The sequence below is a fragment of the Sesamum indicum genome, linkage group LG6 (assembly GCF_026168435.1).
Source record: "Sesamum indicum cultivar Baizhima isolate 11 linkage group LG6, ASM2616843v1, whole genome shotgun sequence".
NCBI lineage: Eukaryota > Viridiplantae > Streptophyta > Magnoliopsida > Lamiales > Pedaliaceae > Sesamum > Sesamum indicum.
The window spans coordinates 18,928,373-18,955,976 of NC_142662.1; the positions used below are offsets into that span (position 1 = coordinate 18,928,373).

General features: G+C 29.6%; 2 protein-coding genes across 2 annotated transcripts; both read right to left on the bottom strand.

The window, feature by feature from the left end:
- Positions 1-238: 238 nt before the first annotated feature.
- LOC105164148 (dehydration-responsive element-binding protein 1E) lies at positions 239-1,245 on the bottom strand. Its single transcript, XM_011082733.3, has one exon. The coding sequence runs from the start codon at positions 1,167-1,169 to the stop codon at positions 540-542; it is 630 nt and encodes a 209-aa protein (XP_011081035.1). The 5' UTR covers positions 1,170-1,245; the 3' UTR covers positions 239-539.
- A 14,458-nt stretch (positions 1,246-15,703) lies between these two features.
- On the bottom strand, positions 15,704-16,914 carry LOC105164147 (ethylene-responsive transcription factor ERF027). The gene has a single exon (XM_011082732.3). The coding sequence runs from the start codon at positions 16,783-16,785 to the stop codon at positions 16,027-16,029; it is 759 nt and encodes a 252-aa protein (XP_011081034.1). The 5' UTR covers positions 16,786-16,914; the 3' UTR covers positions 15,704-16,026.
- Positions 16,915-27,604: the final 10,690 nt, after the last annotated feature.

Genomic DNA, 27,604 nt, shown 5'->3' on the forward strand with positions numbered 1-27,604 from the left:
ACCACAAAATTAAACGGGCCCTTAATAGATAGTAAGATTAGCTAGAGATGAGTGCGGGTCATGTTTTTGGATCAATAGTTTTTTAAATTATACATCAAATAAATTTAAACACATACATCAGTGTATCATTAGATATATATTAATCACATGTAATTTAACTAGTGTTTATACAATTGACTTGTGCTCACTTTAATTCAAAAAATAAAAGAATATTTGGATTAATTGTGTACTTGTATGCTTAACAAAAAAAGGGAAAAATTCTAATTTATAGAGTAAGTGTGATATATATTTGTCATGTGATCAACTTTTTTGAACTGCACATCAATCATATAACAAATATATCACACCTGCTATATACTTGGTTCAAATCCATGTAATCTGAATCTGAACTTCATACCAAGACTAAAAGTGGCATGGAATGATGTGTCAAATCCCTACTGGCTGATACCTCTGCTCTCCTCCTACTAATTACTACACTCTTTCTCTATCACTTCACAACACTAGACGCCTTATTCTGCGGCGCCTCAACACAATCGATTTCAGTAACTCCACAGTTCCACCTCAGCATCGCTTCCCACCTCATCCCAGCTAAATCTCCACCCCAAGCATGGCGGCGGAGACAGCAAAACCCCTTCCGCCAGCCGCGCTATGCTCAATTCATCGTACAGAATACCATTACATAAATCCGGAGACGCCTTCTTTTCTCCATCATTATCCGTCGACGTTTCTTCCTTCCTCTGCTCTTGGCAAACCTCCTCTGTGGCCCTCGGCCGAAACGCCTCCGCCGCCTCCGCTGCCGCCTTCCTGAGATCCTTAGCCTCCTTCGACGCTGGAATCGGCAGCCGCCAAACGGAGTCCGCGAAATTCAAGCACGCCATCTGCCCCCTGAGTGCCAATGCCGCCACGTCGTGGGCCCGCGCAGCCATCTCCGGGGTGGGGTAACTCCCCAGCCAAATCCGCTTCTGCTTGCTGGGCTCCCGCAGCTCGCAGACCCACTTATTGGAGTTCCTCCGACGCACGCCGCGGTACACAGGGTGGCGAGTCTCCTTGAACTTCTTCCTCCCCGCTCGCTTCTTGGGGCGGCTGGCGGCAAGGATAAGCTCTTCATCAGAATACGCAGACCGGGCTAGTGGCATGGGATCAGAACTGGAAGTTGGAGAACATTCCATGTCGATTATAATCCGGGAGTAGTAATGCAGCGAGAAAGTGTTAAGTCGCTGACCGTTGATGAAGAAGAAAGGAAAGATGAAGAACGTATATAGTAGGGTAATAGGGTGGGAAAGGAGGGGGTGGTACACATGGATACGAAATGGACACGGAATGACTGAGGAAAGAGTGTGTGACATCACATCAGGGACTGGGTAATCTTAAATCTTAAGTGAGAATGCACGACTGCTTGCCATGGACTGGTCCACATCTAAAAAAACGTGGTAATTGGTTTGATGTCTGACGTGTCAGTCTCTGAACTATGTCGATCTTGATTTTCAGACAAAGTGCGCTAGTTATGTCGTAGTTAGTGTTGGGGGAAACAAATCCCGCACCCACCTCCCTTTTCTTTTGGTTAAATGTTACCTTTATGTAGTCATTGCATTTGTATTATGTCACCTGAAGCTACGTCACCTGAGTCAGATGGTGGGCAATTACGGTGTTGTGTTGTGTTGTGGGCATTATTAAATTAAGATATTATTTCATTCTCCTATGTCTAAAATTAAATCATTAGAAAGTACATATAGAATTTTTGTTTGAGTTAGATTTTAAGTATAATATATTTATGAGAATTGACTGATATTACACTTAGGTTTCTTGATGATAGGTTACCTACTTTATGTTTTGTTTGTAGATTGGCAAACCAAGTTAATCACTTGTTGTTAAGATCGACTATGAGTTTTGACGTGATTGTTAGGACAGAGGTATTCTCTTAAAAAAATAAAATAATATACTTGTCATACAGTTGGTGTAATTTCTTTTTTTAAAAAATTGTGTCAGAATTAGAATCTAGCAGTTATGATTCTTTTTTTTTTCTGAAAAATTATGTCTGCCTATATTTTCAAAAATTTGAAACACACACATTTTTCATATTTTTTTTTGCATTTAAAGAAATAATTTTCCGTTACCATTTAATTACAAAAAGAGGGAAAAAAGAACACGAAAAGAGAATATATTATAAAATTGAAGAAAAATATAAACAATAAATTTGAAATAGTGAGTCAATTGTTCAAAATTAGTCATTTCTTCATCATTCATACACACACAATTGAATGATAAATAATTTTAAAAAAGAAAAAAAAACCCTTACATCTATCAACTGTCGAACATTAATTAAATAGAGCTAGAAATAACTTATGTAATGTAGCTTATTATGAAAAAAGATAGTTTTCCCTTTCAATATTTATGTTGGTCAGCTGTCGAAAAATTGAGTATTCTTAACACTATAAACACTACGATTTAAAAATTATAATAATTCAATACTTTCTACAACGTGCGATCAAATAGCAATATGTAAAAAATTAAATTTGGATAATAATTAATTAAAATATTTACTATAATTTTAATTATTGTCAGATTTGATGTAATTTTTAACAATAGGTAGTGTTTGGCGTCAATTATTATTAATTTGTATTTTTTATGGTTTTTTTTTATCTGATTGTGATGATTAATCATAAAAGAAAAAAGACTGTATCGCTTTTAGTGTCAGAGTTGGCCTATTTAAAGAGTAATTTTTTTTATTAATTATGGAAAAAGAAACTAATATTAATATTAATTATGACCTTTCCTCTGAGTTTGATTAGCGGATGTGGACAATTCACAAGACTTTAATCTGCGTTGATTCAGAGTGGGATCCATCACAATAATAGTGTTGATTAGTTAATGATAATTATGAATATTTCTTTATTATTAAAAAATTTCAATATTCTTAATATTTGGTGAAATTATGTGGTTTTTGAATGGGGGTATGAAATTGTCATTTTTGTCGTTTGTTGTTTTTTTATTTCTTTTTAATAAAATTTTAAAAGTCGTATAAAAATCGGGCTGAGTAGATAAAAAAATATAAAAAAAATTATCCACTTTGTTCATTAAAAAGTTTCATAAAATTTTAAGAATAAATAAAATTATGATTGATAGTCCGATGACATTTTGATCAGTCCACTATAAAAATGGATGAAAACCTAACAAAAACTAACGGATTGAGTTAGTTGTTAGACGACCGTTAAAATTAAGAAATATTGGTAATTTTTCAAACAACAAAAAAAAAATATTTATAATTATATCAAATCTAATGAAAACTCGTTGAAATTTACCCTTAATTAATGAGTTCATTAGTAGCCTTCACATCAAGTGTTCATAGGCCACTTCTTCATCGGAAAATGATAACATGCAATGTACTCGTAAGAATCTTCCTTATTTCAAAAAAATCACCCATGAATTTGCTACATTTTACGTTGAACTTCATTTTTTTCTCGATAAATGTAAATTTCATTTTTGTTATAAGAATGTATGTATTCCTCAAAAAAGTTAATGAACCAAATTTAATATTATGTGGTGGAAAATTACACGTATTTTTTTGCATGTGAAAACTTATAAATATCTTTTCGTTGTTTGAAAAGTAATAAATAATCATCCTGATTTTAACGTCCATTTAACAACGAGCTCATTCTATTAGATTTTTATTCAATTTTTGTGGTGAATTGACCAGAATTTTGTCTTAGATTATAAATTTCAATTTCATATGTTTTTTAAAATTTTTTAAAATATTTTTATTGACTAACATGCCGTATGAATTACTTATTTTACCGCACCCCATTTTTTTTTATATAATTTTTCAAATGTGTATTTTTTTCTATTTCTTAAAAGATTCCGTAAGAGTAAAGTAATAATATCTACCTCACCGTTTAGAGGCTATATAATTATTTTTCATTTAAGAAAAGTATTTACAATTTTCTAAATAATGAAAGAATATTCATAATTATAACACATTTCAGAGGAAATATGTAGCACCCCCTTCGCTACAAGGGCTATATCTACGCTAAACATCATACTTATAGTAATCCCTATGTTTATAAATATAAATGCACATAATAATTTAACCCATATGTATACGTAACCCCAACGTCATAACAAGCGTAATGAACCTACATCATCATATATGCACATCAAACACTATAAGTAGTCCATCACAGGTAATCTCCATGCTTATGTTCTCTCTATACCATCAAAATGTGATTTGTACTCTAACTGACAAAGAGGAGAAAACAACATACTGGCCCGACCTGCCTGAGTATAGCGCGTAGACCTATTTTTCAATAGTCAGACACCTCAAAGTATACTCCTGAAAGAAAATGTCAGCAGAGGGATGAGCCTGCCACTCAGTAAGTAAATAACCAGCCCTATCTATATGTGCATGTCAAACACAACCCTAAACAAGATAAACAAGCAACACGAATGAAATACAATCAATTTAATTCCAACATAATCAGTTTTATTACACCACATGACTATCTCATAATAAAACAACCAACCAAACTCCATTTTTCCTAGTTTGCTTACCAGAAGGTGATATTGTGTTTTCCCGCCAACTCAATCTCACCGTTATATAAATTTAAGTGAACCCCCTTGACAACCGACTCATCAATCTCATTTCGCACATGGCATTTTCATTTCGCACATAGCTCTTTCATATCATATTTTCGCCTTATAGGCTTTTCAACACATCAAGGGGTATTCACACCACAATTATATTCAATTTCCACCACTCCCTCATTTCCACATATCACCATTCTTGTAAGCAACTAGTAACGTAAAACAGTATATCCATATATTCTCATTTTCAGACATCCACAACACATCAAACAACAAACATAATATTTCAACGTATTTTCTCATTCCACGTACACACTACCATCAATCAAATCAAATCATCCATCACTCATATACTTTCAAATAAATCCATATCAGCATGAACCACAAATTCAGATAACAGTAAAATCACAATTAAAGATACATATATAGATAATACTAATTATTTACTTACCTCGACCTTACAATGCTTTTATCTATCCAATAGGTAGTGGTTCAGTCTTCTCGCTTTACCCCCGTGTCCTATAATGAGTTATATCACATACAGTTAATATATCGAGAATGTCGTAATTTTTTTAAATATAATATTAAATATTATCCGTACAATTTCTACTAATTTTTTAATATTTCATTTCTATCGAAGTACAAATCTTTGTTTTTTCTCTTTATTAACATACCATTTATTAAATATAATTTTCGAAATATTTCTATAAAGTTTCTATCAATTTCCCGCTACTATACAATTTAATTAAATAACAATACGTAGAATTGCGTATTTGGTTAACAATTCCGATGGAATTGTATAAATTGGCTATAGCAACATTCAAATATAATAAATTTAATAATCTAATTAACCAACCATATCATTTTTATATTCGATTTGATATTTAATTTGACAGTATTTTAAATAGCCAAACTCGTAAAATATTCCAATTAAATAGTACATCGTTTAATATAAACAATATTTAATAAACGAACTAATTAAATAATATAATTATATGAATTAATAAAAATTAAAATTACAGTTTTTCGTACCTCTGTTTCTTTTTCTCTTTCCACCAAAAAGTTGCAATTTACACTATGATTTGTGTTGTGTGTTATGTGTGTGTACAGCAACAAAGAGAAAGAACAAAAAATGAGAAAGAGAGAGTGAGGTGGTGGGGGGTTGGTGGCCCCACCTCCCACTCTCAAGTCTCTCTCTCTATTTATATATATATGTATATATTATTTACTAACACACATAAATATATATATGTAATATTATTATTTTATTATTTTATTTACTTAATTTAACTTTTTTCAAAATACCTATTACGTTCTTCTAATTTTTTAATTAATATAATTTGTTCTAAAATATTATAACAAACTTCAATTTAACCTATTTAAGTTTTATTATATTCTAATTATGGAACATAATTTATTTATCAATTAACAAAATTTCATAAAAACTTATCAATTGATCCCTCAATTATATATTATAATTTTTGGGGCGTCACAAAATAGATATAATTCACCCTATATTTTATCATAGAGTGTTTAAATAATCCAACATATCAAATTATTATGATTATTCTTTTTCATAACAAACATAAGTGAAAATGACCAATTCCTTTTCACATTTTGGCCCAAAAAAAGGGTTCCCCCACCCACCCCCAGCCTAAAAAAAACAAACCTTTCGGTGACTTTATTAATTCGTAAATATTTTTTTAATTCCATAGAATAAGAATAGAATTTTATTTGGTACAACAATTATAACATGTGATATTTTTAGTCCAATAAAACTCAAAATCACGTCCTTTTAGTCCCAAAACCACAATGCATCACATTTTTGGCCTTTTTAGTCCCACCATGCATTTGACTTTTTGGGACTAAAAATACATGATTATGAATTTTATGAGACTAAAAGCGACACTTGCCATAGTTGTGGTATCAAAATAAATTCTACACTCGTTTTATAGGACTAAAAGAATATTTTGCCCATTTATTTTTTATGGTCCGACTACGAAATTAAAAAGATTAAGATTAAGATAATCATACTTAAGTTGGGATTATCATTTCTAATAATTGATTAATGAGCAAGATTTCTTCATATATATATATATATATATATTGTGAGAACATTGATGTATCATTAGAGTAGTGAATGACAAACAATAATCTCAATTATTACCACAATTATAGATTCTGGACAAGTAATAGTTTGTTGGGACAGAAACCAGGTTGACTCAACGACTTAACAGTTTCAGACACGATTTATCAAAATATCACGAAAAACGTTGATCCCAATTATTCGACCATTCAGACATACAACCAACTCAAGAAAATTGAACAACAACAGAGAATTGAATCTGCAAATTTTCTGATACAGAGACAATGAAGACGATGACTCTTAAATACAGAACTTTCCCGCCTGGCAACTAACAAGCCACGTGGACCAATGAAATGCCGATGATATATAACCGCCTCACAACTAACAAGCATATCACTTCATAAAGTTGTTTTAAAAAAATCTGAAAAATATATAAAATTATAATATATATTTTAAAAGAGCATTTTGTTCCGTTCACCACAGAAAATAGATGAAAAAATTATCAACTAGCAGTTAAATTCCGAAATATCTTTTTTAGGGATGACAATAGGTTGGATTTAGCTAGAGTGGGTTTGGCTAGATCCACCCCGTTTAGTCACACCCATTCTGTTTGTGTAATCCGTAAATTCTAATGAAAATTTCTTCTTCTTTTTCAATTAATTAAAATATTTTTAAAATCTAATGTTATTATTTATATTTACTAAGATATCATTCACATATTATTTATTAAACAAAATTTTAAAAAAATTAAATATGTTTATAAATGTAACTGGGGACGAAGGGTTCAGGACATGGCTCAAGACTCGCCTACTGGTCTCGCTGGATCTAAAAAAGTAAAATGAGTCTCCAGACTAGGACACAATCTGCTTGTCTCATTTGTCACTCCTAATATTATTATTCACTCTCACTTATCTAAGATGGTCAATTTAATTGTGATGTATGTGGTGCGTTTGGCAACCTTAATACCAATGTCCGCTGGCCCAATTTTAAGCCCAATCTCCCATAAATTGCTTGGATTGGGCTTGCAATGGTTAATTGATGTGGGCTAAAATTATGGGCCTAATCTACAGTCGCAGGTACTTAAACACAATTATCTGGGCTTTGAAATGTCAAGCCCAATTTGTCCCTCGGGGGACAACTCGACGATTTGGTTCAAAATTTCCTATCAAAAATCTTACATTAGGACCTTTTTTTTAAAAAGAAGTGCAACATATTGATGTATTATCAATTATTGTGGTCTAATTCTTAAGGTGGAATGTTATTACACCAATAATGTGAGCTTGAATCATTGTCAAGATGTTTGGTATTGCTAAACATACGAGGCTGACTTGTGTGTTGATTTTTACGTGGTTTTAGATTTTGGGTTTGATGAGACACCTATATCTTAACCTGTGTGGCGTAATTTTTTCTTACGAATTTGTAGCACATATGTATATTTTTTGAACGTAATATTCCTGGACACAAAACAAAAAAACAAAATCGATTCACTTAGAAATGAATTCAAAGATCCCTATTCTCAGATGAGTTAGGTATCTTAAATTTGTATTGCTCAACACCCAAATGATTAGTTCAAATTAATAATGTTTGTCGTTTTAAGAATGAAATGAAGAGAAATGTGTGTTTTTCAAACATGTAAGAACGCAATCCAATCACCAAACAAGAGCATCAAAAGATTCTGATATGCAATAAAATAAACTACTACCAATATGACAACAAACGGCCGACAAACAATTCCAACATCCATCCTCCACAGTTACTCCAGTCCTATAAAAATATTTGGCCATGAATAACTAATTAACTGCCATAATTATATAATAATAATAAAATAAGAAAAACAAATGTCAAGTTCAAACAAATTAATATGAACTTAGATATATTAAATCTTGAATTTTATTATATTTTACTGAGTTTTCATATACAATTTCTTACTTTCTTGGATTAAATACACACTGCATCCCTGAACTATGATCAATGTCGCATACGTACTCCTAAACTATGAAACGTATCAAAATGGCCCTCAAAATCGCTGTCAGTGTTCGCCCGTTAAAAATATTGATGTCGTTAAGTATAATAATATGTCATAAATTATTTAAATTTTAAAATATGAAAATAAGTAAATGTTAAGTAATCTAAAATTTAAAACTGAAGTAATTAATAAGTGTAAAAACACAAAAGTATAATGATCATGAAAATAAATTATAATTGACATTAAAATCAAAGTTTAAACTGTATTACTAACTAAAAACAATCATACATTTATCTAAATATAAATAAGAAATAAAAAAAAATACTTTTTTACATGACAAAGTAAAATTCAAATAAATCATCCGAATATGCACATACACGGCGTTTATTTAAATAGTTTTAATATTTTTGTTTTATTGTATATAGATAAGGTTCGATAGACTGATGTCTGTATGGTTACTGTGGATGACTCAATAAGAAGATTTTGTGTTAGATATAATTAAATTTAAAAATAAAAATACATCCAATTAAGATAATCATTTGATTTGATTAATTGTACTATAAAGGAAAAATTAAGGCAGGTGAAGAAATAATAAAAGGTGTGGAAGTACTGAATGGACATAATTATTTGAGTAACTAAGGGACATATTTTAGTGGGCCATTATTGATTTTTATAATTATTCCACTTTTAATATTAAATTTTTCTAATTTAATTAAATAAATAAATAAAAGAAGGGATATGCATCATTGGGTCTGTCCTTTTGTTATGGATTTGTCTGACTATTTTTTCAAAGGTCTAAATACTTAATAATTTATGATTAATTTAATTGAAGAACTAATTAATCATTCTTGTTTTTTTTAACACATATTAATTTCTCAAGATTTTTTAGTTCAATTATTTCAGTCCAAATAAATAAAAGTCAGTGTGTCTATTTTTCTTTTTCATTTTTATGAATACAATTGTTAAGATGTTAATAGTCGGGGTTTCATATAATTATAAATACCTTATGATATATATATTTATTTAAAAAATTATAAATATTTTCTTTATTTTAACATATGTATAACGATAAGCCCACTTCGTTAGCCTCTGTAGGGTTCCATTTAATTTTATGATAAATTGATTATAATACCATTTTAGATTACGAATTATAATTTTATACATATTTTAAAGTTTTGGCAATTTTCGTTCTTTTCAGACCAAATTGACAGAAATATTACATGTGACTTTCATATGGCCCAATTATATTGCAATTTTAGTCACATGTGCAAGCTACATGCAAGTAAATTATAATTTAATTGGGTCCCGTACAAGTGACATGCAATTTTTCAGTCAAATTAGTTAAAGTTGCCAAAATAACAGGACTAAATTGAAAAAATCAATTCGTACAGGACTAAAGATGCCACTGTTTAAGTTACAAAATCAAAATTACAATTTTTTTAATTAAATAATATATTCAAGAAAACATAAAAAAAGGAACAAAAATAAAGAGAAATACAAGTAAGCAAATAATAAACTTATATGTTATAGCAAATAGTTAGTGAATTGCATAAGATTTGTTGTCCCTTTCTGTTGATATTCTGAAAGTCATGAGACCATTATGATTACATATATATAAAAAGCATGGAGTGTTGAATTAATTAAGAGAGTGTAGCAACTTATTCTCATTGTGGGTGGAAAGGGACAATATCAGTTGTTTATTTAGGAGGTAGTTAGTTGGTCTCATGTTCATGTTGTCAGCTTCCAGAATTGGAATATTGGCAATAAACAATCTCTTGTTTTCCATCATTTCATCAAACTTCTGTTGGCCATTTCTGGGAATTCAAGATTTGGGCCGTTACTTTTATATTCCCAACAATGCATTTCTCATATATAATTCCATTAAAATTTAATCACCAGCTTGCTTGCTTGCAGGGACATCATGCATGTCATACTCAACCCAATGATTTCTTAACCTAATTAGTACGTTGTTAAGGTTGAACTTCTGTGAATAAGTTCGACATCATGGTTTCATCTGTCGATGTGATTGTTTATCTCACTTTACGTGAATTTATTATCTTTTACTTCATTAGTCTTGATTATATGATGTAATTATATAATTTTAAAAAATAAACAACTAAGATAAGACAACATTAAATCATTATTCGCAAATGACGTGCGTGTCTTTGTATATACATTACATCGAATTCTTGAAAACTAATATATTCATTTATTTGATTCTGACCAAAAAAATAAAATTACAATAAGAGCAGTTTAATTCAAAATAATTTGTTTGACCCGCAATAAATCTGTAATAATACAATCGGGGGTAAATATGAATTTTCATTCATCTTTTTTCCTGGTGTCAACAAATTCTGTGAATCTACTAATGAATGGATGTATTTGTTAGATGAAAACAATGGTCACATATATTAAATGTAATTTCTCAAATTACAAATAATTTACGTATAATTACCCCAAATTTTAAAAAGTAAAATGAGTTGTAGGTCATAATTTGAATTTGGAGGTGAAAAGGGTGAGAAAATAAATGAAGGTGAGGAGCTTAGTATTGGAGACAAAGACATTCCACCAACACCAACTAGGACTAAGACACTATATATGTAATGTCGGCCATAAATGTGTCTCAATAGTCAAAGACAACCCCTTCCCTTCCCTTTCCTTCCCTCTCCTCATATATGATCTGAATAATTACACCGCTTCTCAGTCAGGTTTTGTATAATTATATATATCTATATATATATATTTTTTAGTGATTTGGAAATATTACACTTAATATTTTTGACATTTATTTTCATTAAAAAATTAGATTCAATTTTGTCAGTAAAATTCACAGAATTTGGAGAATCAACAAAAAAGTTGAATAAAAAATTATATTTATCCCCGAGCGTGTTGAATAAATATTTACAAACCAAATTATCCTTATAAGGGTGAAGATGTACCTTTTATCATACATTATTATCTGAAATGTACGTACTTTGGTCAGAAAAAATATGTTCGACCTACAATACGTTGGTAATAAATTAATCTAGAGCAAATATGAATCTTCATTTATATTCCTTGCTGATATCAATAAATTTTATAACTAATGAAAAGATCCATTTGTTGGACGGAACAAAATTTAAAAATATCAAATATAATTTTTTAAATCATAAAAAATTAACATGCAACTACACTAAAACTCAAAAAACGACGGTGTAATTATTTCTATATAATATAGCCCATTCCGACTTTCTTCTACCAACATATAGATCCTCAGATTCTGTATGAGACCAAATGCCCCCACCAAATAAACACACCTTTTCTTTTTCTCTCACTATAATGATATTATAATATCGTAACATTAATTATTAAGACAACTGAAGAAAGAACACTTTTTAACATTGGATGTTATATATGTCCCATTGCCGACCTCCACCAACTCTCTATCTTCTTCCAACCGTCGCCACCTTCCCTTTATTGGGATTTTTCTCTTTTTCTTAATTTTTTTTCTAAATGTTTTTTTTTTAATTATTACACCGATTATGGAAGTAGTAAACTCAGAATTTTTTCACTTTTAATCCTATTGGTTAGGAGATTCTTATTTTTAGTCCCATAATTTTTAAAAAGTAGGATCTTTTGTCCATGTCACATTTCCGTTAGATATTTTGACAAAAAATGTGATGTGCTTAGCTCATGACTGCTAATGCTTTCACATTTTTTGGTATATGGTTATAGTATTATCACTTTTGGTCCTATACATAAAATGGCCGCGTGGTTTTTTCTATTAAATATCTAACGGAAAGGTGTCATGTGACAAAAGATATATTTTTTTCTGAGTTATGCGATAAAAAATGAGAATATAGTAACTAATGGGATCAAAATTGAAATAACGCTATATTACAGGATGAAAAAAGAAAGAAGCTATTTTCCCTATTTAATTTAATTGATAAGATTTGAATCTATATATGTAATAATATAGTTTGTAAAATGTTGAAACATGGAAGACAGTAATTTGAGAGGCTTGGTGATCATGGTTGGGATGTGGTGCAATTTGTTAAAACTGGGGGCGATTTCCAAGGTTGAGTTGACAGGGGCACGTTGTATTGGTCAGTAGGTGTATGAAAAATCCCTATCTACGTAGGATCAATTGTCAATTGGTCCCTCAATATATATTCAGATTGTCCGGCTGATAACGCCCACATCACCTATTTCAAGATAAGGAAGTTCAGCACGACAACGTCTATGTTTCGGTGTTGTGGTTAAGGTTGGAGTTTTATGAATAAAGTTGTAATAAATATTTATCTAGAAAAAACATAGAAGATAAGGAAGTTCTAGTTTTTGAGAATCAAATTTCAAATGGTCTATTAATTCATTTAATTTTTTTCAGGAATATGGGTATTTGGATGCTTATTTATTGTATTTTATGTGTGTTTATTTAATTTATTTTTTAAATTTTTTGTTATATTAATGCACTAATTGAGCGTTGATGAAATACTGAATGAATATATTGTGCAATTTATTGAGATATTGATGTAATTATGCAATTAATATTTTTATAAAAATAATGTTTAGACTCAGAATCACATAATAGATAGTGCATGTTCGACACCCGACAAGTTTTTTAAAGGTGATGTAAAATAAGAGTTTGAATCACCAAAGTACAAAGCATAGTGCTTGAAGTGTGTGGTTTCACGGTAAAACTTCAAAGAGTCGTATTTTTTTTTTTTTTTTTTTATCTTGGATGGGAAGGATTACGGACTGATATCTACCTATCCATGCAATTACGAAGGATCATTGTTTGTCGTGAAATTCCATCTTTCGGCTACTGTTCGGGTGTTTCTTTAAAAAATTTCATTTTTCAACCGACTTTCATTAATTTTCATATTTATAGTTTTCATTTAGGTCCATATTTTTCTAGGTTATTGGTTGTGAGTTACGGTAACTTTGGTCGAGGTTTATCTATACTATATATAATTATAATTATTCTCATTCGAAAGTTCATATACATCTGCTCAAACTAAAATCAAACTTTTTCGGAAAGAAAAGAGTAAAATAGAATGTCAATCCGTACGTCTCCGATGTATTATGTTTATGACTGTATATTTGTATTTTTTAGACATTATTATTAAATAATCTATTAAATTCACTAAATTTTATTTTAAAAAAAAGAAAAGAAAAGAAGTGAGCATCCCTCGAGCAGCTACGAGTTTCTTTCTTTCTTTTTCTTTTTTTTTTTTTTCCAAGAATGATTGGAGCTTGTTACCCAATTTCCCCTAAATTGACTTATCTTTCACATAAGTAAGGTTCCATCATTGTACCACTTGATTCTCAACCTAGATTAGTTAGGAGGAATAATTCATATCGAAAAAATTATAATTTTAATTCTGTAATTTAAGGGGTTGGTATTTTTCATCCTATACGAATTAATTTCCTAATTTAGTCCTTTAACTTTATAATATTGATAATTTTAGTTTTTTTTCGGTCAATTTGGCCTGAAGTTGTAATTTACTTGCAATTTTAGTCCTGCAAATAAATTCATGCAGGACCAAAAACGCCATCTTTCGTTACTTATAGACTAAAAATATCAATACTCCATAAATTACAAGACTGAAAATACAATTTAATTGAGTCATGTGCACATCACATGTAATTTTTCGTCTAAATTGGCTAAAAAAGGATGAAAATCATCAAATTTTTAAAGTTAAATGACTAAATTGACAAAATTAATTTGTATTGAACTAAATATGCCACCCCCCATAAGTTATAAAACTAAAATTGTATCTTTTTCAATTTGTATCCAAACTAAAATAGGTTGAACCAAATCAATCACATAGCAAGTGTGATACCACTAAAAAAAATTATTATTGGCTATAATATTAATGACTATGGCTAAAAACTATGATAAATAATTATTACTAACCATAGTTAAATAAAATCGATAAAAAAGAATTAGTTTTTCTACTATGAAAAATTATTTGCTAGAGCTAAAAGCCATGTTAAAACATTTGCCATGCGTTTTAGCCATGACAAATAGTTTAGTTACTCAATTTAACAACCGTTGCATGTTTGTGGTCAATAGCTATCTGTTTATTGCTATTTATTATGAATTATGACAATTAACCATGGTTAAATGTTATATTTTTGTAGTGTATACTTATAATGTAATTGATCACATTGTTTGGAGTATTATATACCACCCACACAATAAGTGTATTATATCTTTCATATATTTAATTCAAATTTAACAAAATTTGGTTGGAGTAAGAATTTGTAGGTAGGAGTTGACAAGAATTAGTAATTCTAACAGAAATAATAATAATGGTTATGAGGGGAATAAGTTAATATGTATGCATTAGGTGTTTGGTTCAGTTAAAAATGGAGTCCAAGGACGATTCGGTTTGACCAGAAAATTCTAAAATGTCGGAAAGGACTTTTTGTTGCTCATAGTATCATGAATCAACCTTTTTGTCCCTAATAATCAATTGCTTTCTCCAAACCCTTCTCCATTATGTCTTATCTTTCTCAATTAATTCAAATTCTCCACATTATTACAAACTAACTATACTTGAAGATTTATATATATATATATATATATATAATAAAATAAGGTCATACGTACAAAATCAAATATCATCTACACTCGGAAAATTTGTAATTTTTATTCTGTAAGACGATTTTATAATAAAGAATATTAATTTAAAAGAAAAACATTGAGTTAAGGATATTTTTAGGCGAGAAAATGTAATAGCCGTTATACATTTTAAACTTTTTTCCTAGAAAGATTTTAATCAAATTTGTAATTTTCAGATAAAAATGTCCTCAATATGCAATTATTTTTAAAATTATTGTCGTTCGTTGTATTTCAAATGAGCTAAAATGCCACCATCCATATTTACAAGATTAAAATTGTAATTTTTACTTAGAAGAAAGCAACAAAGAGAAAGTTTTGAAAGGAAGAAGAATTGATCAGAAAGAAAGGCAAGAAGCGGCAGAACCTGCAGAAATGATCTTCTGTGCATATTAGGGCAATCATTTTTCCCCTGTCATTGTAAGAGCAAAGAACATCAGCTTTTTTCACACATTGCACACACTGATGACCAGAACAACATATAATTTTTTATTTTTCAGTTTGAAATTGAAATCAATCTACTACAAGAGACAGCTTCTGCTTAACCCTAAAATCGTACAGGTTTGAGCTGTCTGAAACGAATTGAATCTTCTGAACGAATCCTGAATTAACAGATCATTTTTTTCTTCAAAAAAAAAAAAAGAAAAAACCCATTTCGTCCATGCATTACATGCATTTAATTCTTGTTGTTTGAGCAGAAATTCTGTATATATGTAATTGAAGAAGATGATACAATGAAAGTTTTCATGTCTGCTTGTTAATTTCTCATGATACTGCTTTGGAGGCTTGTCAGAAGTAGCTCCATAGATTTTCAGCATCGGAGTTGTCCGGCGAGTCGTCCGACGGCGGCGACGCCATCCTCGGCGGGCTGACGAGCATTCCCTCCGCCATGTCCATCAGCAAATTGGGCATGTGAAACAGTGCCTCCTCGTCTATAAACTCATGCCCACTAGTCAACGTTTCTTCATTAGAAACAGATTCGTCATGCCCCTGCTGCCCACCATCTGCCGCCGCCTCACCGCTGCTCTCAGGTTTCATCAACGCGGCCGCGCTGGCGGCTGCTCGCCGAATATCCGTTGGAGAAGGAGAAGCCGGAACCGGATACGTGCCAACACGATCCGGGAAATTCAATAATGTGTCACCACCTTTGAGGGCCAGCGCCGCCACATCGTAGGCGGCAGCAGCCATCTCCGGTGAAGGATAGGTGCCGAGCCATATACGGGTAGTCTTTTTGGGCTCCCGAATCTCGGACACCCATTTTCCACTGCGACTCCTTATACCGCGGTATAACGGGTGTTTTCCGGCTGCAGGGCGGCTGGGAGACCCGCTAGAAGAGGTGGAGCTTTTCTTGACCTTCTTGGGAGATGGTAGTTCTTCACTTGTAATGGTTGGTTGCAGATGTGAAGATTGATCCCTCGAAGGAGGAGGTGGAGGTGCCGGGGGCGGCGGAAGTGGTGGTGGCGGTGGAGGAGGAGAGGTAAAAGGTTGCTGGTTAGGGTGTGGAGGGTCTTGTCTACTCATGTTAGGATGATGTGGAGAGTCAGCCATGTATATTTATATGCGTATACACATAGTGGAAAGTGTGTATAAAAATACCACTCTGTGTACGTATATATTAAAATATGTATTTTGTGTAGGTGAGGTAGGGATAGAATTGGAGAGGCGACAGTCAATGTGTGTGTGTGTGTTTGATATATAAGGGGAAAACTTCAATAGAAAGTGGAGGCGTGGGGAATTCGTGGGTAAATATGAGAGCACACGTTTAAGACAATTTAGTAGTTATTAGTACACACACAGAGTACAGGTATGAAAACAAGCTAGTTATTAGCTGTTTTCTTACATATGCACACGTTATCTTTATTAGTTAGTGTCTTCAATAACTGCAAAATGTCTACTCCATCCCACTATTCTTCTTACTTGGTTAGGGTGGTCAATTCAGTGTCATTCATGTGAATCTGTATGAGTTAAATGTACTTTTTTTTTCCCCCTATAATTCAGGTTATTTGGTGTGTTCATGTTTTAACTTTTTAGGATAGTATATTTTTTTAATTTTTGCTATTTCAATCTTTTCTTTCCCATCAAAATTCATCTGTACCTGCTAGAAGGGCGAACTCCAGTGAATAAAAGGATCGAAATCGCGAAAATTTAAAATATATAGGACCAAAATATTATCCAAAAAAATTAGAGGAAAAAAAATGAGCCAACAGGTACGGTATCCCCAATTTTAAAAAGTTATATGAAATGCACATGAATTTTTTTAAACGATTTTAGGGGTGCATTTCGGCTGAAAAAAGGACCAAAATTGAAAAAAAAAATACAGGACCAAAATGTTACTCTAAAAAATTAAAAGACGAAAAATCCAAATAATTTGTATTATCAGTCTAAAAATGGATTTAAGCCGAATAGGTACCCACATGAGCTGTGAATTGGACCTAACAATTGTTAGTTTATATGGGTACAAATTCATATGACCAGCATCATCAAATCCCCTAAGTCTTGGGCTGCTGAATGTAGAGTTTATTACGTACTCCACTAGTCAGCTTTGCTAATTACATGTTGTGGAAGTGTTTGCAATAGTTTTTATTTTTTGGTCAAAATAAAATAAGTAAAAGTTTAAATATTTGGTAATAAAAGCGGAAGTAGAAAAATATTTAAGTTGGATTTTTTGAAAAAACAGTTTCATATTTACAATTTTATTAATAAGTTACAGTAGTTGGTAGAAGGCTTACTTTTAAGCAGTTTAAATATATAAGCTCTACCCCAAAAATCTATTTTTTAAAACTTATTTTCAACAATAAGCTGATAAATATCAATTACTGATAGCAAATATTCCCTGTGAATCATTCGTGAGTATGGTGCACCCGTATATTTTATCTTTTTATGAATTTAAAAGTTACATATACTAAATATTTCTGTATTATATGCTTGACATATATATAAATTGTCTGAAATTTGTGAGTGAAAAACAAAAAAGACGAAATAACATACAGAATTACAATAAAAGATTTAATATAAAATGACTAGTCAAATTACAAAGTAGAAAAAATTGAGTCTAAGATTTTGTAGTTCATTTTTCAGATATTCTATAAATTAACATATCAAGATATAAATTTTTAAATAAGTATTTAAGCATGTATCAAGTTGCTTTGTTTTTGTCGAATAAAATCATGTATAATTTGAGTTGAGGATATTTTAAAATGAGGAAATTAAAGACAAACCCAAATTGATAAATTTATATTATGATGGGCACATGGCATGTCATTAATAGTTCATTCATTTATTTATTACATATGTATATATATTTATTGTTTTTCAACGGTGATTTTACACTGTATAGCTAGCTCTAGGGGCAATGTCTTCTGCCCTGAAACGTCTACACTTTCTCATCAAGAAAAGGAAAAAGAAACAAAACACTCCTAACAACATTTGAACGTGCAATGTGGGTGTTAAACCTGCAGCCTGCCGTCTCCATAAATAATATTTTAATTTAGTGGTTCAAATTTAAATTTTACAATAAGTTGTAGGTCATGGATTTAAGTTCAACGAGACGTGCGGGTGTACTATAAGAAATAAATATTTAATTTAAAAATTAATTGTCGTAGCAAAAAGTCATTGATTATGGGTACGCTATGCTTTCAGCTGTAGTTTTGTTATTTGTAATATGGTAAAAATATTTGTCATGACTCATAACCATGACAATTAATTTTCATGGTGAATAAGTTAAGTTTTTGCATCGATTGTTGTTTAACTGTAGCTTTTTTTTTTTTTTTTCCCAGTGGCGAAATTACACTTTTTATTTCATAGAATATGGGGTTCAACAAAAAAGAGAATTCTCGTAAATGGTGCAAATATAATACCAAAGATTTTGAGAAAATTTTGTAATTTTCGTATTTTTGGAAGAAGTCTACATATAATTTACCTTTTTTTATATTTTTTTATTATATCTATAACATAGCTATAAATCAGATCACATGTCCAAACAGTTTTGCCCTGAAATAAATTAAATCTGTGTAGTTGATCATATTCCTTTTGGGGCCTATATATAGTTATATTCATGTTAGATATTAGGACTAGTAAGAAACAAGAATTGGACAATGACAGCCGAAAGATGCCTCGATTCTCAACATAGTTGGTACTAAATTATTACTTTTTTTTAGGGTAAGAGCGATTATTAATTATTAGTTAAAAAATCAATTATAAGTATAATTATTTTTCATCGACATCAATTTCTAATAAATACTATTACAATAATTATATTCTGTTTATAACACCCACTACTACAATAGACAATAACTTTTACTATACAGTAGACTAATTCCTACTATACAATATACAACATTCCACACATCTGGTGGAGTTCGAACCCATGCCCTTCAAAATTATGGAACTCCAATTTCGCCAATTGAGTTAGGCCTCATTGGCTGATACTAAATTGTTATTTTCCCTATTTGTCTGATATTTAATTCAATGGTTCATATTTAACCAACCAGGCCCCTTTCTTTCAATATAGCCCTCCCCGCAGACTTCAACAACTTCAAGATTTTCGATTTGTTCATCATGTCTTGACTTAGGAATTTGTCAACAACTCATGTAAAGTTGTGCACATTGGTCAATATTAATCTCTTAGTTCCATGGTTAAAATTAAGCTTTTATAAATAAGTTTGATGGTAGATTCGAGTCATTTCAGATGTGTGTGTTGATTTTTATCTCATTTTATATGAGTTTGTATGTTAATCACTACAAGAAAATGGCTCAATAACTATAAAAAAATATTTATGCTAAAATCAAATTAAGGCAAGTAAAACTTTTGTTGCTAATCTATATTCTCTCATATATATTTTAAATATTTCGCTGCTAAATTTATTAACAAGTAAATTTTTTATATTAAGTAATCTAATTAACAATAAAAATTTTACTTGTTAATTAGCTCGACGCTAATTTTTTCGTTGTTATTGGGTCATTTTCTTGTATTGAATTTATTATAGGGAAAAATATTATTTTAGTCCGTTAAGTATGCCTAATTTTAATTTTAGTTCGATAACTATGTCCATTTTTATTTAGGTGCAATAACTTATGAAATTGCTTACTTTTAGTCCTCTGGCTGATTTTCGGACAATTTTACCCCTATGAGTGCATATGGACTAAAACTGCCTTTCAAAAGTTGCATAGGGGTAAAATTGTCCGAAAATCAGCCAGAGGACTAAAAGTAAGCAATTTCTTAAGTTGCTGGACCTAAACAAAAATGAATATAGTTATCGGACTAAAATTAAAATTACATATACTTAGCGGACTAAAATAATACTTTTCCCTTTATTATAATTTATTTTATGATTTTCAAATATCTAACTGACTCCTATATCAATTTTTATTACTTTCTCTAATTCATTTTTATTTTCTTGTTGCGCAATACAACCGTGTTCCCATCTCCGTTAACTAAAACTCCGATTTTAATGATTGGACCAAAATCATAACAATATAAAAAGATTAGGAACCAAAATCGTGCCTCGAAAGGACTAAAATCAATTAATATGCAAATAGATAAATATTAATAAGGAGTGATGGGCGATGATACTAAAACTTAAATCCTAATTTACAAAGGAGCCCATACACATTGAAAAATTTTATTTGCAGCCCAAATGAAAGTTTGAACTGCTTAATCACGGAGCCGAATGGACCAATGTGTTTGGACTTTGGCTTCATTGGTGACCGGATTTTATTATAAAGGTCATTATATACTTTATATTAAATTCTGAATGGAGACTCATTCAATTGGGAAAATTATAAATTTAGTCCCCTAATTTAGAGAATAGTATTTTTTGGTTCTGCACGAATTAATTTTTATCATTTAGTTTTGTAACTTTATATGTTTGGAAATTTTAGTTCTTTTTTAACCAAATTAAATTAAAATTTTAATCCTGTAAATTAATTTGTATAGGGCCAAAGTTGCCGACTCCCTAAAGTTAAAAAAAACTAAAACTATTAATGCCCTATAAGTTACAGAACTAAAATTGCAATTTAATTGAGCCACGTGCAAGTCTCATGTAATTTTTCACCCAAATTGAGCGGGAAAAAGTAAAAATTGCCAAAATTTTAAAATTACAGGATTAAATTATAAAAACTAATTTAAACAGGACAAAAATGCTACCCTCCATAAATTACAAAGCTAAAATTGTATTTTTCTGTAATTGAGTTTTTAAAATTATGGACTCATGATGTTGCAAAAAATATTCTTGATTGGACCATTACCAATCTGTCTCTTAGGTCAGCCTCAACATCAGAGATTAAAAATTGATTTTTTGAAAAGCTTTTGACTCTTAAATCAGTTCAAGTTCAAGAAAGATCCAATAAAGCAAAAGCATTTGATAGGGTCGTGATCATGTGATTTGCGGTCTCGAGCTCCTTGAGTTGCTAGAAATAAGTTTGAAATTCACAAGAAATATTAGGGTGTCGAGGTCTTTTCCAGCTAAATTCCGACTATCAAATTAAAAACGATCTCACACAAATTTAATAATAAAATATTATTCAATGTACCTAAACGTTAATGTGGGACAATTTATTTATAGGTATCCCTATTGTTCTTTGTCAGTCACTATGATGTCCTAGATGGTGCCACGTAATGCTCAATTGACAGCCCAAAATTTGGGTCCAATTTTGCCCTATCCAGACAAGAAGACATGGATATGTGCCTGTTACGGACTTACTCTAACTTGAAAGGGCAAAAAAGTACAGGCATTTACCCATGTCAGCATTGGTAGCCCAAAATTCACATACCTCATAAATGAATTTGTGTACGTAGATAGATGCTAAAAAAAAAAAGAAAGGATAAATTATAATAATTTTTTTTTCAGATTTAGCATAATTAAAAATATTTTTTATTATTAAAAAATTATCAATACCTTTTTATTTAACGTACGTCCAACAATTAGTTCATTCTATTAATTTTTTATGATGAACTGATCAAAATGCGTTTGTGGATGATGAAATTATTTTACTTATTTTTACAATTTTCTAACACTTTATTCACAACTAGCAGGGCATGAAGAGAATTTCACCTCTCGACCTTTACATATATATATATATATATATTGTTTCATTTTTTAAACAAAAAAAATAAGGTCAAAGTGGACATTTCAGATCTTCATCCAAGGAACGCATTATTCATCAAATGTTAGGAGGAGCGTATTGGTTAATTTTCAGATAACGAGAGGGTATTCGTAGTTATGCATCTCAAGAGAGCTCGCTGTAAGTTATAAAAAAAAAAAAAAAAGAGACTTGTGCAGGGTTTTTTAGTAAGCATTGTCATTTTTAGTCATGTAACTCAAAAGAGTTGGCATTTTTGATTCTGTGTGAATTGATTTACATGACTAAAATTGTAATTTAATTGGATCTTGTGCAAATCACATATAATTTTTCTGTGAAATTAACTGAAAAATGACAAAAATTACCACAAAAAAAAGATAGCAACAAAAAATTCAGTGACAATTTAATGTTGCATCTAATTGTATATATTTAGTGAGAAGAAGTTTTAGTTTGTCGTGATAATAAATTTCATGATTTTAGTAATTACCATTATTCTGTAAAAATTATTATTTAGTGAAAATTAAAATGATAAAAAGTGGTGCATAAAGTTATCACTATATATAATTAGTGACGATCTAAACAACAAATGATTACTATCACTATATTGTATTGTTATTATACATGTGTCGCTAATTATATTTTCTGATAAGTTTATTCACAAATTTTTTATCACTAATAATTATATATTAACAAGATAAAAATTATTGTCACATAATATATATTTTTAGTGATAATTTTATTTTTTGTAGTATAATTAATTTGACTATATATGTGGTCAAAATTTGACTATAGATGTGGTCAAAATTTTAATTATTTTTTATATTATTAAAAAGTTGAGGGGCATTTATATCATTTCCAAGTGTCATTGTGCAGACCCCCACGTCATAGCCTACTCAAATTGGGCATGTCTCAATATAAAATGATTTCTCTACTAAAAGTTGAGGTTTTATTATATTTTTGGTTGACTTATAGTAATTTGATAAATGAATATGGAGTGTAGTTTATATCTTATCAAATTCAGATGTCCCTCATCACTTTGGTTATGTGCCAAAAAGTCTTAGCCAGCCCCCCTATCTCAAATTCAGATGTCCCTCATCACTTTGGTTATGTCCCTCATCACTTTGGTTTTGTTTTTAATTTGTTTTTAGGTATTTTGTGGAGATAGAGAGAGAAAAACAAAGATAAATGAAAATAAGTTAGAGATAGTGTGTATGTTTGGATTTGTTTTTAGAGATAATATAAAATAAATTTAGTATATTTGATGTTGGGTAGTGAGGAGACAAAAAGTACTGTTTATTGTCAAATCATATCTTTTTTATATATATATTTATATATATATATATATAATTCATTTGTAAATGAAGAGAGAGAAATTTTAGTTTTATCCCCTACTCACGGTTACAAAATACCTAGAAACGAGACAAAAATTGACAAAATATTGAATGCCAAACATTGCTTGGGTTTTGGGTCATCTCCGAGATGGCCCAAAAACGAAGCCAAACATAATGACTTGTTTTTAGTTTATCACTCCATTCCAAGAACGCCTTCCAAGTTACAACTCATTGGAAATACAGTTGAGGTAAAATTATATATTTAGTTCACTAACTTTGGGTCATTAACGTTTTCGATTATGTTAGTTATTTTATTTATATATTTAATCTTTTTTTGATGAATTTAATCACGAAAATATCATATTTTGGTCCCTTTTTGATAAATTTAGTTCCGTATTTATAATTTTGGTCCGAGCGACTCATAGTTATAAAATAAAAAATGATATCCATATATTACAGTGTCAAGGGGACCAAAATTGTCAGCATATGATTAAATTTATCAAAAAATAACTAAATATGAGATTTTCAAGTCTAAAGTCATAAAAAAGGACTAAATGTGTAAATGAAATAAGTCATAAGACAAAAAGTGCTAATAATCTAAAGTCACAAAACCAAAAATATAATTTTGACTATAATACAACAATTTACTAACGTGGAAATTAAATAGAATAATTTCGTACTAGAATTACCACCTCTCCTGAGGTCTGGTATAATTACAAATATCTTCTCGTTGTTTAAAAAATTACAAATACCCCTAATTTTATAATTTTTTAAAATATTTTTGTGAATTGATATTCCCTTTAGATTATTTATTTTTTTCACTCTCATATTCTTCTTTATATTTTTTTATATATTTTTAAAAAATTCAACAAGAGTAAAAAAGTGATGTTCACTTTACTGTCTAGGAGTTACACAATTATTTTTAATTTGAGAAAGATATTTATAAATTTTTTACGTAACAAGAAAATATTCGTAATAATGTCAAACCTCTCGTTGCAATTTACCCTAAACTTTAAGTAAAACATCATAGAAAAGAAAGGGATTATGTACTAGAATTGGAGGAAAGGGATTATTTGGGCAACACCTCAATACCGCAAACAAGGTTGTGTTGGCTGGCTGGTTTATTTCATTTGGCAAGAGAGACAATAATAATAATAATTACTATATTTTTTATTGATATTCTATAATATACCTATTTTCTATATTATAAATGTATGAGTGATTTGTCAAATTTTATGTTTTTTTTTTGGCCAATATATCCTTTTATATAATAATAGAATTATGATTTTTTATGCCCAAATAAATAATTTTACAATTAATTTTTATAATATAGTTGTTAATTATGTATATAGTTGAATTGAAACAAAATTCTAATAAAATAAATAATAATGAAGAGTTTTAGTCACAACTAATAACTATATAAATAAAAATATTAAAAAAAATTAATAGTAACTAGGAAAAATATATATGCTACATAAATAGAAGAAAATACGATGTAGAAATTTGAAAAAACATACTTTTTTATGAATGAAAATAATCTGTGGGACAATACCCATTATTTTCAGTGTTTGTTTATGTAATATGATCATTAAGGTAAAGTAATATTTATTGAGAATGTATGAGACTTATTGAAAAATATTTAAGAACATATATTAAACTATGATCTAAAACACCAAGTAAAAATATATTTATTTTATTTTAATATATTTTATATTGTGAAATACATATATGTGCATTAATTATCCATATAAAAAAACTCAATTACTATATATTTGTATTTATCTGTCTTAGTCATTGTACATCCTACACATATACATACATATACATGTGTGTGTCTTTTTGTGTGCTTATTGTAGATGATATTATTATTTTGTTACAATCTATTTTCATAATCAACTTATTTATTTCAAATAGTATTTATATATCATTATGAATAGTTTAATTTATAATTTAATTCAAAATAAGGGCTTTTTTCACAATTTTATTAAAAAAAAGTGGTAAGTTTTTATATTTATTTTTATTCTTTTTGATAAATATATAACCATGTATATTTTACATATTGTAATTGATATATCTTATTTTTATATTTTTGTTAACTATTACTACAGAAAAATACATTTATTATGATAGATAATTAGACCAAAAGCATAAGTTGTCGTAAAATACTAATATAATTGTACAAGTGCTTAACTTTATAATAAAAATCCCAAAAACCGCCCCAACCCAATTAGACTGCAAAGTGGGGTTTTGATGATTGTGAAGTTGAGTTTGAACTAAACTTTTTATAAACTGCAAATATTAGGTTGGGCTGAAAAATTATCTAAATTGACCCAACCGGCACCGCATACACTCCTACTCCTGGCCCGCCTTGCCGGAAAAAGAAAATTTTACCTACTTATTAGTTGGACGTTGATTTTAGTATCAAATTTTTTTGTAACTATCGAGACAATATATTGCAGTGTATTGACTATGATATTATTTCGAGTTTAATTTTATAAGTTATTCAGTATAATTAAACTTACAAATATGTGAGCTAAACTCATTACTCAATCATTGGAGGAGTATTTTTTTTGGTAGAAATCGTTAGTTTTAGTTTAATTAATTCAGTTTGGAGTAATTATCCTACATAATTAAGTTGTTAACATGCAATTTGATCAAATTCAAAAGGACAGTTTTTAATTTGACAAGAAATTTGGACATTCAGTTTAAAGTTTCATTGTTTACTTGAACTGTTCCTTTATAGAAAATTCAACTTTTTTTAATTGGAGAAGTTTGAAATAGTGAAAGTAAGCCTTTGTCTTATGTTTGGACCGGAAGTTCAATGAATCTTAATCTCATTTTAGGGCCCAACCACAAACACTTATTACATTGTGAGTATCTCAATCACCTTAATTTCTAACTAAATGCTCCTTGCAAACTTCAAGTAGCTCTATCCAAGCGCCCTAGTTTTTCATCGATAATGTCTTAGTTTAATAATTAAAGTTAGGATTGATGTCCCAACAAATTCGAGATTTATCGGACTTATGATCTTTGTTTCACTTTATATCATGAGTGTTGGTGAGTTACTGTAAGATATATCGATATATTTATCGAGATGAGTTATTATAATTTAATTATCGTTATAATTAGTTAAAAAAGAAAAGCAGGTTAGGTTTTCTATTTTAAATTTTTTTTCGTTAATTAATATATACACATCATATATATATAAATGATATTATATCATTTATTTTATTTATAAAGAAAATATTTTATATATGTAATATGTACATGTTAAATGAAATACAAGATAGAACAGAAAATTCAATCCGTACGTGGTCTAATAAGTAGGTTATTGTTGGATGAAAATTAATCAAATTCAATTTTTTAAAATTGATAAATTCATTAATTAGTTAGATTTATTAATTTCCTATTAATGCATTTTTGTTCCGTAACTTCAATTATTTGGTGTTTTCATCCTTTAAGTTTCTAAAATGACATTTTGGTACACCCTTCTCGTGTGGTGGAGGTGAATTTCAGCAAAGTAAAAGGACTAAAGTTAAAAATATATATGTAGGACCAAAATACTTTTGTAGAAAATTAAAGAACGAAATTACTGAATGACTTATATTACAGGACCAAATAAGCATTTAATCCTATTCAATTTATAGGTTTTAATTAATGTATGCTAGCAGTCATAACACGTCGTGCATATAATGAAGAATATTTCATATTTCAAATTATATTATATATACATAAGAATCACATATATAAACCAACAAATAACATTTATAAAAAAAATCAAATTAAGCTATTATGAACACAACAAAAGAATTAGTGTAGTGATGTTAAATGGCGTGGATAAATTGTTGTAGAAAAAAAGAAGTAATTATAATTAACTTTTAAAAATGATCTAACTATTGTTTGTGATGAGCTTTATTTTTTATAATTGTATAGATTACAAATGCATGTATTTATTT